Source organism: Glycine max, chromosome 15 (assembly GCF_000004515.6).
Source record: "Glycine max cultivar Williams 82 chromosome 15, Glycine_max_v4.0, whole genome shotgun sequence".
NCBI classification, from domain to species: domain Eukaryota; kingdom Viridiplantae; phylum Streptophyta; class Magnoliopsida; order Fabales; family Fabaceae; genus Glycine; species Glycine max.
Genome location: NC_038251.2, coordinates 4,653,548 through 4,666,816, shown reverse-complemented (window position 1 = coordinate 4,666,816; position 13,269 = coordinate 4,653,548). Strand labels below are relative to the sequence as shown.

General features: G+C 29.4%; 1 protein-coding gene and 2 long non-coding RNA genes across 4 annotated transcripts; 1 reads left to right on the top strand and 2 right to left on the bottom strand.

Moving 5' to 3' along the window:
• Nucleotides 1-1,605: 1,605 nt before the first annotated feature.
• On the bottom strand, nt 1,606-3,294 carry LOC102664601 (uncharacterized). Its single transcript, XR_005888782.1, has 2 exons — nt 2,415-3,294; nt 1,606-2,246 (listed from the first exon to the last, which is right to left on the bottom strand). It is a non-coding gene; the product is annotated as an uncharacterized lncRNA (long non-coding RNA).
• A 312-nt stretch (nt 3,295-3,606) lies between these two features.
• LOC121173612 (uncharacterized) lies at nt 3,607-4,732 on the bottom strand. The gene is made up of 2 exons (XR_005888785.1): nt 4,299-4,732; nt 3,607-3,841 (listed from the first exon to the last, which is right to left on the bottom strand). It is a non-coding gene; the product is annotated as an uncharacterized lncRNA (long non-coding RNA).
• Nucleotides 4,733-5,743: 1,011 nt separating this feature from the next.
• Nucleotides 5,744-7,454, top strand: PGYRP7 (proline/glycine/tyrosine-rich protein). 2 transcript variants are annotated; one of them, XM_026125679.2, is made up of 4 exons: nt 5,744-5,893; nt 6,005-6,072; nt 6,807-6,897; nt 7,304-7,353. In XM_026125679.2, the coding sequence occupies exons 1-4, from the start codon at nt 5,821-5,823 to the stop codon at nt 7,306-7,308; spliced, it is 237 nt and encodes a 78-aa protein (XP_025981464.1). In that variant the 5' UTR covers nt 5,744-5,820; the 3' UTR covers nt 7,309-7,353. The 2 variants fall into 2 exon arrangements, with proteins under 2 accessions (XP_025981464.1, XP_003545750.2); XM_003545702.5 differs by lacking the exons at nt 5,744-5,893; nt 6,005-6,072 and adding an exon at nt 6,159-6,548 and having other exon boundaries at nt 7,304-7,454.
• Nucleotides 7,455-13,269: the final 5,815 nt, after the last annotated feature.

The following is a 13,269-nucleotide window of genomic DNA, read 5'->3' as shown; positions in this document are numbered from 1 at the left end:
TTAACTAAAGTTCTAAACCCATGACTTACAGACACCAAACATCCGTTTATAAGCTCTTCATTGTACAAGATTGAACATTTTCAAACACACCCTTAATCATCTGCTTTATAATTACATCCACTTATTTTAACTTCATCGTTGTCTTTCTTTTATTTACTAGAAAATAGTTTAAGAAACTTCACATAAAGCGAATTTTTTTGCATAAAAGTAAATTACTATTTTTATCACTTAATTGGCTTTTAAAATTTATCTGGTACGTAAGAAAAAATATATTACGTTCTAAGAAATATGCTTTTGACAATTTAGTAACTGTTTATGTTTAATTTAACATTTTTTACAATCTAATGGCCTGTATAATTACATGATGTCATATATTTATTCTAAAATTAATTGTATGATATGATATTCTTAAGGTACGTTTAAATGTCAGGAATATTAAATTTATGCAGTGTAAATAAGACTCATCTACGTTTAGTACTTAATTTGTCAATTGAATCACGCATGATACTATTTTCTAATTTAATATAATATTTAACACATATTTCTGAAGTAAATCAAAATAAAAATTCTGTATTAATATTCTTTACAGGTCAAATAACCTATTTAATTATTTATCTTTTTTTTCAATTTAATTATTTAAAAAAAATTATTTTAATTATTTATCTTTTTAAAATGATCTTTTCATTCATTTAAAAGTTGGCACCATTAATAATTTCAAAATATTAAAAGTTAAAAATCACTACAAGATGTGCTTCTCAGATCTCCCTTTCCCCTCCTCTTCTTCTCCCTTTACAAACCCTAATTTGTTTTTTCAATTAAATCACCTCCAACGAGGAAGACAATTGTCGCAACCTTGCAACAACAACCACCACAAGCCACCTTCCCTACCCATTGCTACTGCATTCCACGTTGAAGATCTCTCATCACACTTCTAATACATGAATTTCATGCTCCGCGCGACCTCAATGGATTTCATCTTCTCCTCAAAGACGTTCCAATCACGAAGTTAGTGAAAGAGGAGAAGAAGATGCAGTTCAACTCTTATCATCACTTTCAAAGAAGGCTTCCAATCAAGTTGAGGGTTAATGGTTTATGTGAAATATGAATATGGCTTTGGTGTGGGTTGGGGGAATTTGGAACCCACAAATTTGAAGCAACAAAAATTGGGGATTGAGAAATTGTCAAGGTTTGACATGTTTGAGAATGTCCATGGATCTCAGAGGTAAGAGATACAACGACACATGACGGGAATGTTGGAGTTGTTAAAGGGAAGGCTGGCGTGCCGGCAGTCGAAGTTGGAGACCTTGAGGTTGTCAGCGACATCGAGGAGGAGGTTTTGCGGCTTGAGGTTGCAGTGGGAAACATTGCGGCAGTGACATAATTGAAACGTGGAGATGAGTGGCAGAATGAAATGGAGCGAATGGAGGATTGAAAAGAGATGAGAAAGTAGAGGAAGACGAAGAGAGAAAAAAATTATATTTTAGAAGGATTTTTAGTTGTCAATATCTTTATCTTGTAAATGGGATCAACTTAAAATGAATGGAATAACTATTTCATATCAATATAAAAAGATAAAGGAGAAAAATAAATTTTCTAAAAGATAAATGACTAAACTTGACTTTCTTTATATTAACAAATTGAAGAGATGGAAAAAGGGTAATTACTCTACTTTACAAGATGCCCAAGCAATAAAAGGTAAGCATGTTAGCAAATTATATATTTTTATACATTTTAAAAGAATATAAATTATAACTTATCAACATATTTCTTAAAAACAAACAGATGTATAATAGTTCTCTAAGAAACAAATACATGTCAATAAATTCCAGTTGTTAAGTCAAGCAAGAAAGGAGAAAATAGTTAAATGATTCTCCTTAACCAAGTCAATATAAGAGAAACAAGACTATCATTTCTTGCAAATTATAACTTTGAATTAGACCCTACACCAGGCTTATGCTATACAAGTTTTTAAATATATGTTGATTGAATTTGTTTCGGTTTGATCAGGTTGAAAAATCTAGATTTCAATATCAAATCTAAGTTTTGGTTAAAACTTAATTCAATTACTTAATACCTATGAAGTCTAGACACTAGATACGACATGGGTACAGCACAATATGGATATAACAAATTTTTTGAAATTAAGGATACGACACGTCTTCAATATGTTCATAAAAAATTATATATGAATGTAAATATGCAGACCTCTCCCCCAACAGGTGTAGACATTGTTTGAAGCAACACAACTACACAATAATAACAACATAGAACAACATCAAAAATAAGAAAAGAAAAGAAAACTAAGAACTGAGAAGTCATAACTGAAAAAACATAACACAACATCAATTTTTTTATATCAAATTTCAAAAACAGAGGAGAAATCAAATTTCAAAAAACATGGAGAGAAGAGATACCTCACCAGAAAACGCACACACAATGGTGACCTCATCGGAAAAAGGCGAGATAACTCAAACCGCCTCGAATTGTGCCAGGAAAGGGAGGGAGAAGACTAAAGAGAGACTGTGCCAGAAAAGGGAAAGAGAATACTGATAACCATCGTCTGTCTGTTGTCCTCTAACATGAACAAGGGAGTTTGTGTTTTGCCATCTTTGTTGAAGAGGAAAGTCGCATGATAAAAGAGATAAACATGACTAAAAAGGGAACGTGTTCCCTACCCGTTCAGCTGTTTTTAATTTTAAAATATTAAAATTATAAAACTTTTTATAAAAAAAAAGCCAGAATATAGCTCAAGCCGTATTGGAGCTGTATCCTAATACGGCTTGAGCCATGTCCCCCAACCTAAATAGTGTCCTAGCCGTATCTGTTATTTTTTTTAAAAAAATCTGATACTTCTCATTTACATATCATGACAATATCGGTGTCCGACACCGATAAATTGGCCATTTTGGAGTAGTGAGACTTCACATCTTAATACAAACAAGAAAAAATAATCAATTCAATTAATCAACTCATTAACTCTATCAAATCGATCACTAGTTTTCTTTCATCTTCCACTCGTCTCTTATCTAAAGTCGACACAACTTATATAGTATTTTTATTTTTTTTAGTAAAAAGTTAAGATTATTAAAATGTTATCAAATTTTAAGGTTATAGCTGGATGGAGTAGGGGTTTGTCTGCGTGTCAAAGGGGGAGTTACATTTCTGCTGCAACGTCATGGTTCCATATGGTACACCACAGTCTCATGATGCTGAAGCAATTGCTCTTCTCTTTTCTATTAATCGGACGTCTAGGATGCAGCTCCAAAACATCATCTTTGAGACTCACTGCCTGCAAACAGTTATCAGATATTCTTCTCTCAAAGCGTACCATTGAAACCGAGTTTGGAGATATTGTCAAACGATGTAGACAGAATCTGAGTTCTTCTCCTAACTATTCTGTTAGTTGTGTTGGTCGAGAAGTGAATCATGTCACTCGTTATTCAGTAAGGATGTCAAGATGTTATGCTAATCAACACATTTTTTGTTGCATTTCATCTTGTATTCAGTCCATTATTTTGAATAAAATGGTATGAGTTTGTTGACTTAAAAAAAAATTATGTCACAGTGCACACTTTAATTAATGACGACAATAACAACTAACAAGGATCCTATTAATGGAATTCTCTTTTGTGGGGTTTAATAACGCACTATATAACAAAGACGGTATGTGAATCATGCACCTTCCAAAGAATTTGGTAAAACCAAATTACCCATTCCTAACCCCTCATTCTCCACCTCCCAAATCCTGGAAGTGCTACGGCAGCCTTGCGAAACCCTCATTCGCCCTCGCGCTAGTTCTCCAACCTCCTTCATCTTCTTTCCTTTGAACTTTGCAAAGTTCCTGCACCTTTCTCACGTTAGATTTTACATCTCACAGGTTTTAATTGGTATTTCAGCCATCATACCATTTTTTAAAAGAAAGAACAAAGTATGTAAAAAAAAAAAATACCAAGCAATAAGAAAATAGCAAAGACAAAATCTAACGTGATGATATCATTGAGCCTACACAGTGATACTCAATCATCAGGCACATGCAAACAAAACAAAACCTCTATTTAAAAGAAAAAATGGTAAAGTGAGGTAAAAGCGAAAAAATGCCCTTAGATCTCATAGCTTAGAGCAAATCACACGGATGCAATTAGTGACTAAGGAAAAGCCAATGACAAATCAAAAACCACTGAGAAACTGCTCAATGCAATCAATGTTTTGAAAAAAAAAGAAAAAAAAAGAGTGAAAGTGAAAACAAAAAGCGGAGTAGCATGGAGATCGGAGGAGAAGAAAGGACGATGAAAAGATACTTTGGGAAGTCTATTCCAAAATACTCATTCTAGGATAGGTTTCAGGAATAAAATACTTTTTGAAATAGTTATCCAAGAATATAATTTTTCATATTTTGAAATGGGATAAACATTCAGGAAACCTACTCCCGAATAGATATTTCTGGAATGGGGTACCAGGTAAAGGGATACTTTTATCTGCTAGAATTTTTTGGGAGGTGCAGTATGCCAAATGGAAGGTGCAGGATATAAAATGCCAGGAATGACCCTGAATTTGGGCTACTCCAAAGCCCCTGGACTAGTTTTCGTTAACGTGGAAACCCTTTGGAGTTTGCTATTTGAATCCTTTTTTTTACTCTTTTCAAATTTGTTTAATCTCTTTCCTTCTTTTCTTTCACCACTTTCTTTAATATTAGTGTAAGTTTCATGTCTACATATTGTTTAAATAATTAAGGATTCAACAAACATAACATTTGCCGAGTAGTCTATCTGAGACGATACATTGGCTTTTAAATGCTGAATTTTTCTATTTATCAATGAATACATTTGTTGGATAAACATAACAATTACTTGAGTAATGGTTCAGAGGACTTATACCTTAATATCCAGTGCATTTTGAAATTTTTTATTTTACTCGTTTTTATTTTTCTATAACGATTCTCTACTGTTCTGATTTAGCTTAGCTTGGCCTTATTATATGGTTGAGCTTAAACACTGATATCTTTATAAGGTTAAAAGTTAAAACGACACACTTTAAGAGAAACAATCTTTATATTATGTGCACGATTCACTGTACTTGTCGAATTTGCATCTGCAGCCACTAAGCATCCCCTTTCTGACTTAATGAATAGAGGCTTTCCGAAACTATGTTTGGATGTTCTATTCAACTAATCCCATAAACGTCCTATACATCAAGTATTAACAGAGTACCCTGATTTCTGCATAAAAATAATTCTTCAAGAACCAAATGATCTATAAAGTTCCAAAGTTGTGAAAAAAGCAATTAACATTAAAGAAGCATAGCCAATTGGCCCCGTGCATTATATATACAAATATATCGTTTAATAGTACATAGTATCCGCCCAACTTAGCTTCCTCGGGTAGCATGATCATTCTGCTGATTAAAGAGGGGCACCCCACAACCTCAATTCATTACTCATCGACGTACAAAATAGTTTTTTTTTGTTCATTAGTTGTATATAGATAGATTTTTTACTCCATGATTCCTTCTTTCCCCATAGGCAAGGCTATTTGAGGCACGTTATAGCCACCCACCCATTGGCCCCAAATGTGAAAACTTAACAGACACGAACCAATAAGTTAATTAAGAAATTTGTGTATAGATTATTAAAGATTAAATAATCACCTAGCAAAGGGTATCTAATTTAATTACTCAAGTTTAAGTAGTTGTTAGATTCTTAAATAATCACTCAAGTTATCGTTATCCTAATTAAAGTTTCCATAAAGAAGATACAAGACGCGGTAATAGCGCGTGCAACTGTGGAAGGAATATATTCGGCCTTAAAGCTTATACTAACCCAAAATGCCAAAGATAGGTACCATTCCCCACGAACAGCAAGCACCCTCCAGAGTCCAGACTCAACTCAACTCAACATGTGAGTGCTTTTTTGGACTCAAACTTTGTATTCACATGGGACACCACACAACACCAAGCCTTTTTTCTAGTTTCTAACCTTTTTATTAATTACTCCGAGTGGTGAAAGAAGCTTCGGAAGAAAGAGAAGCTGCACAAGAGTATTCTTGCCCTCGAATCACGCCACGTGTGAAAAAGGAGGTGCAAACTTTTTGAGATGTTCTGGCAGTTTTATTTAGGACTAGTAAATAGCCATCTTCCTCTGGAATCCATAGCTTAAAAAAAAATAAGAAGGACTTGTTTTTAGATCATTTGTACAATTATTCTTCTTCTAAGATGGTGGCGGTGGCCGGTGCATATAACTTTTTGCAAAGTAAAGATATAAAGAAAAATATAATAGCATCTAATAGTGACTGTGAAGTAACATGCCAACGTCCAATTAGTGTGAAATGAAATGAAATGCTATTTCTGGATCTTTCTTCTTAATTCTCTCCACCAATTATATACTCTCCCTGCCTTCTATTGTGTGTATATAAATATACGTCAAACCCTTGTATTCCAACCCAAATACAAGTTCTGTCTTCCAAGAAATATTTTTTGGGTCTATCTGGTTTTTGCAAAGGGTGTTCTTGTTGAGATGAGTGAGATCAAATATGGCTATCCATACCCAGCTCAAGGTAGTTATATATATATATATATATATATACTTTTTAGTTTTCAGCCCTCAAATTATGCTCAACCCTTCTTACCATATGGTCTTTTGAATTTCATTAATCCTCTTTCTCTGTATGGCAATAAAAAAAAAGTTGTTTAATTAGTTGCTAGTTGATCATTATTTGTCCACTGCATATGTCATTGCCTGAATATGAAGCATTTTTTAATTTGTATTTTTGTCAATTATTACTGAATAGTTGTTGTTGTTATGTCCCACACAGGTACTTATCAGGGGCCGCCTCCGGTGGCGGCACCTCCACAGTACTATGCTGCTCCACCGCCTAGAAGAGAACCGGGTTTCCTTGAGGGATGGTAAGCTATTACATGAGAAAGGATTTGCTCTTCAATTCACCAAAAGTAACGTTAGTTTTGGCTTAAATATTTTTTAGTTTTTCAAATTTGATCTTAGTCTCAAAATTAAAAGTGATTATTTTTCTTTTTTAATTTGAAAATAATTTACTTTTAATCCTTAAAATTATTATTTTGTATCATTTTAGTATGTTAATAAGGATCAAAAGCAGACTATTTCTAAATTAAAGGATGAAAATATTTATTTTTAAATTTTGAAAACTAAAAGAAAACTAGAACCAAATTTAAGAGAATAAAAGATATTCAAACCTTAAGTTTTTTACTTTTGATTCGAGCATACATATTAATATTCTTTTCTTGTTCAATACTCCTCTTAACTTTGTTTTTGTTTTTTTCCCCCAATTTGCAGCCTAGCGGCTTTGTGTTGCTGCTGCCTCTTGGACGAGTGCTGCTGTGATCCAACTATTGTTTTTGCTAGCTAATGCTTATGCTATGACTTTACCATACAGGGAAAGACACTTATTGTAATAATATTTTGATTTAACAGTTGCTATTGTTTAGTGGATCCCATCAAATTAATACGTATGAATGAGTAGTAATCAATATCTTGCTTTTTTCCTCTTGTATTGTTATACTTAAATGAGTATTTTCCTTTGGTCATGTCCTTGTTCTTTTTAAAATGAAATACAGCATCATTATTGAACATCAAATAATTAATAGTACAATCTTAAAAAAAATAGTACACATAAAAGTATGCCATAATTATGTTTTGTCATTCACTTGTTTTTTTCTCTTATATATATTTTAAAAAAATCTTCTAACATCAAATAAAATTAGAAAACAATAAAATTGCTTTACTTTAATTATATATAAAAAAATCCCATAAAATAAAATGGAAAAACTTGGTGGATGAAAGGTTTCATGATAAAGCTTGAAAGGATGAGTATTGATAAAACCTTGTTCTTGTACCCTCTCCATAGATACTTATAAATGGGTGATGGGTTGTAAAGCTATCTAATGGACGAAAAATATCCGATAAACTTTGTTCTGTTATTGCGTTTGAGGGGGGATTCACGTGATAGATGAACTGATCTTCAAAATAGTTCTTTCAAGATTTAATGATCTGCTGATGATTTCAAAGAAAATAAAGATTTAAACTGTTGTTATTATAAATAAAATGTCTAGAATTACAATTTATTCATATTATTATCAATTAATATTGAGTAAATCCTCAATGGCTAAAGATTGCTAAAAAAATATCAATAATTTTTAAGCGTCGCATCATGGAGTGGACAAGTAGTTGTTATTAATTTGAATTGAAATTAGGAAATACATAATAAACTATATTAAATGTTTTATTAATTTTGATACTTTTTTGTTAACAATGTTATTGATTTATTAAACTTACGTATATTAGCTAATTAAGTTTATGAAAGAAGTCTTTTTGCATAAAGAGAAAAATATTTTGACCACAATAAGTAAAGCTTCAGTCTTTTTTTTTTATTTTATGCTATGGTCTAACATACTAATAATATTCATCGATCAAACACAAAAATGGGAAATTATTATTTTCCCACAATAAAAAAAGAAAAATGATTAATTGTAAATATATATCGTTTCCTACCTTGACCGTATACAGCATGCACTTAATTATGTCTTTTGTTGTACTTGTTTCTCTCGGTCAACCTTATACTAATTGATTGATCTACTATTTCTTTTCATCATTTGTTTTTTATTTGTTTTAGTAGCACTCTTTCAACTGTACTTGTTCCTTCTATAACCTTTCCGGCAAAATATAAGAAACTTCATTTCAGACAATGGCATTGTGGCAACGAATTTCTGGTATTCGAGGAGATGATGTACTACTCCATTGTGGAAAAAAAAAATGGCCTTTTTTTAAAATAAAAGAAAATTTGTTTCTAATAAGAGTGAGATTAAAAATCATATCGATAAGAAGCAATAATTTCCTTAAGAAAGCCGTTTTATTCGGTGATGTCTGTCGTGTACTGAATTTGGGGCAATTTGAAAACACATAATTTTTTCAATCTAAAAAAGAGATAATTTTAAAATTATTTTGTTATTTGTATAGTTACCCAAAAGTGTCCAGAAGGAATAATAATATTAATGATGTCCTTATCAATAATAATATATTGATGCCCTTGTTAATATCCTCAAAGATCGACTATAAACGTGTTTTTTTTCTTTTTTTCTGGAGTTACGGGCTAAATTGCATTTTATTGCAGTGATAGGTAAACCATTTTTTTAACTTTAGCATATTAGCCGGCATAGTTGATAAAAAAAATATAAAATAAACTCATACTATCTCATAAGAATATAAATTTGATTTTTCTACTAATGCGATAATTTATAGGCAAATATTTATAAGTAATTTTGTAAGTATTTATTAAATCTTAAAATTTACCTTAGTTCTCAAGAATTTGATATTTAACTCACTTAAAATTTCTGTTGAAAAAAAAAACTTTCGCATTTTATATACCATTGGAAAATATTTCATGAGATAATGGATTTTTTAATTTTAAATTACATTTAAAGAACTTTATTAATGAATATTTTGACGATATTAATCAATTAAAAGTATTTGATATATTTTAATGCTCTTGATTATTTTTAAAATGCATATTGAGTAATTTTATGTTTTTAATATAATAAATATTTATCTTTTAGCTAAATATTTTCCTTAATTAACATTTTGAGGGTACTCATTAACTGTTTTTAATTTTGAAGTTATAGAGCATAAGAAATTACTTTAAAAATATCCAAACTATAAAAGAAATATCCATAATTAATTCAAGTGAAATCTTGTATGGTACATGAGAAATACAAAAAAGAAAGACTAAGGCACAATAATAGACGACAGATCTATCTTTAGGAACTCTATGACTCTGTCAGAAAGAGACGTTTAATGAACATTCATACTAGTCGAACATTATTTGCCTCGCTGAAGGCATGAGTGTAAGAAATATGTCACTCCTTCGAAGCCCAGTTCCCAATGCTCGTGAGATCTTTTCACCATATTTGTGCAAAGATATATGGTCATCTTTCCAATCGTTGATAACTTCAACAACATCCCCAAAGCCCAACACCCATCAATGCTAAATGCCCTCCAACACACCCAGGATCTCAACTAAAAGAGGCAATTCAAGTGAAATCTAAATAAACACATATGAAATATTTAAAATTGTAAACATGCAACTCTTTAAAAATAAGTCACAACATACTATTCTATAAATTAATTTTTTAAACCCGTAATATTTCAAATTAGCATGAATCTTAAAATTGATTATGGATTTTTGTAAATCGATGCATTCCAGTCAAAATATCCTAAATTTGACAACAAATGAATGCTTAAATTGAAAGAATTGAGAAGTTCATGTTAAACAGATATTACAAAAAAGAGTTTCTCTAATTCGGAGACTTGATGCAATTCATTTTCTTTAGTTCTTGTTTGGAATATATATTTTTTAATATGTTACTTGCAGCAGACAATCAGAATCCCTCAATCAAATGTAAAAAATGTGAATTAAAAAAATGTAGCTAAACTAGAACTAAAATACAAAAATGTCTTACCCATTCAATTCCTCAACTTTTACTCACACAATTAAGGTTATCTAACCCAAAAGTTACACAACTATGAGAATTTCATAAACATCACTTGTAGACTCAACTTATAAATTCATAAGAGTTCTAAAATAATAATAAAATATTTATAGATAATATGTCAATCAAACATTTCAATAACAAAATAAAGTAAAATAGCAAATCATAAATTTCATGATACTTAAATAACTAAGTCTAATAATGCATCACTACTAGATAATATTGCAGGTGTTATAGTAATGGAAGAATATTTTCATCGAGAAGAATTTAATGTTATTAGAAAACAAGGGTTTAATGTTATTAGAGGTGATAATTTTTCAATTCAGAATAACACACTAAATTGAGTTATGTTGAAAACTGAACAGATAGAAAATCATCCAAAATGACTTACATTTTAGTTTTTTTTTTCAAATTTTTGATTTGTTGACTCGATGATAAATTTAAGAGTCTATCAAATTTATTTAAAGTATATCAAATATACTAAAAATAAAATTTACATACGAATCAACTCATATAAAATAAGTAAACTGATAAACTTTTAAAAATTAGTAAATTAACTTTGAACCATGCACAAGAACACATTACAAACGGCAAATTGCATAGATGCATGTCAAAACTCTTCTTATGACAAGAAAACACATTCACAAAAGCATCATATTAAACTAATCATCATAAGAAGTGGTGCCCTCACCACCTTGTCATGATCATGACAAGAATCTCACATCAAGTATCGAGTTTAAAGTCCCTTTTTTTAAATCAAAGTTTTTGTTGAAAGATTAAAAATCAACTAATTAAAAAAAAAGAGACAAAAATCACAAAGAAAAACAATAATGCAGTTTAACTTAAATATTGTTATTTTTTAATAGTCACATCATCTACTTAACGTTACAATTTTAATTATCAACTAATAATCATTTAACAATTAAACTAAAATTGTAGATTCAACGTCTTGGGACTAAAATTGTGAAATTAAAAATTAGAGAAACAAATTTATTTAATGAAAATAATTATATATTAAAATTACATATTAAATTATACATATTAATAATTAAAAATGGTAAATTTTATTTTTCATTACGTAATATGTTCATGTATTATACATAAAGATTACATATTAATTTTATACATAAGTACATTTTTATTAAAAAACTAATAATTCAAAAATTGTAAAATTTAATTTTCATTACATATTTTGAACATGTTCATGTATCATATATTAAGATTACAAATTAATTTTATACATAATAATAAATTTATTAAAAAAATTAAAATTTAGTTTTCTTTACATATTTGAATATATATAAACTACACACGAATCTGAAATATACTAATAATTTCAGTAAAAAAATTAATAATTTAAAAAGTATACAGTTTGTCTTTCTTCACATATTTTAATACTAGTATCTTAGCCTGTTAATTACTTAAAACAAATTTTAATTTTATATAACTAAAATTTGTAATAGATAAAAGCTTATAAATATAAAAATTATATTATAAATTAAATTTGTAATAAATAAATATCTTGATACTATAAATTATATTTTAGATTTATGATAAATAATTTAGATTGTGATACAACATTATTTTTAATTATTGGTATTTAAAAAAAATATCAAAATTCAAGTTAGAATAAGAAATATTGAAAATGATAAATTGAAAGAATGTAGAGGTTTAGAGAAATTCTTAAAAATGCTCTCGATATAATGTTATTTTTAACAATAAATTATTGATAGTTTCTTTAAAAAATATATTAAAATTCATGTTAAAACTAAAAGAATTGAAAATAATAAATTGAAAGAGATAAAATATCAAGAAAAATCCCTAAAAGTATTATCGATAGATTGTAATTTTTAATGATTGTTTGATAAATTTTTAAACTATTAAAATTTAAATTAGAAATAAAATATTAAAAATGGAAGATTAAAAAACATATATATATATTTTTTTTTAAAATCATAAAAACACTATCGTCAAAGAAAAACACTTTTTTCAGAGCCAAATAAAAACAGTTTTTTTCAAAATAACTATTTTAACTTATATTGAAGAACGTTCATGTCATTGGATTTTTTAACAAGATTGTATCTTTTTACTATATATAAAAGGTTCATGCCATATTTTTTTTCCAGCAAGGTTAAATTTATACTGTTGATTTATGAAATATATATTCTAAAGTATAATTAAGTGACATACAATCTATTTTAACATTTTTTTACTAATTTTTATCATACATGTTTAATTAAAATTCTATTAAGCTTTAATATAAAATAAACACACTCATATATTTGTAGGAAACGCGTTGATAACTATAAAAAAATATAAAATTAAAAGTTAAAGTCTTTTATATCTTAAATATATTAGAAGCATTTAATATTTTCTTCTTTAAATGATTAAAATTTTAATAAAAATAATAAATACTGAAGCAAAAATAGCTCTATTTTTTTTAAAAAAAAAAAACATGTATACGAGATGTCGAGAAGACATGTGATAACCCCAAATTCACGAAACATTCGCTCCAAATTCACGACAAGCTCAAATCCAAAATCAAAACACCACCACCTTCTCCATCCTCCGGATCTGAGATCGACACGTGGCAAAACAAGAAAATCACAACCGTCCGTGCCAGATCTGCGGTCAGATTTCGGGACAGCCGAGAAATCGATGCCATGCGTTGGATCACAGTTCAATTGACAATCAACGGCAGATAAAGCTTCCCGAAGCATCCACGGGCAGATCTCATCGCCTTTAAGAAGCGGCCCT

Bases quoted from the DNA above. Each gene is read 5' to 3' on its own strand.
- PGYRP7 (XM_003545702.5), top strand. From the start codon at position 6,326: ATGAAATGCTATTTCTGGATCTTTCTTCTTAATTCTCTCCACCAATTA. The intron at 6,549-6,806 runs GTAGTTATATAT...TGTCCCACACAG, and splicing joins CTATCCATACCCAGCTCAAG to GTACTTATCAGGGGCCGCCT. The intron at 6,898-7,303 runs GTAAGCTATTAC...CCCAATTTGCAG, and splicing joins CCGGGTTTCCTTGAGGGATG to CCTAGCGGCTTTGTGTTGCT.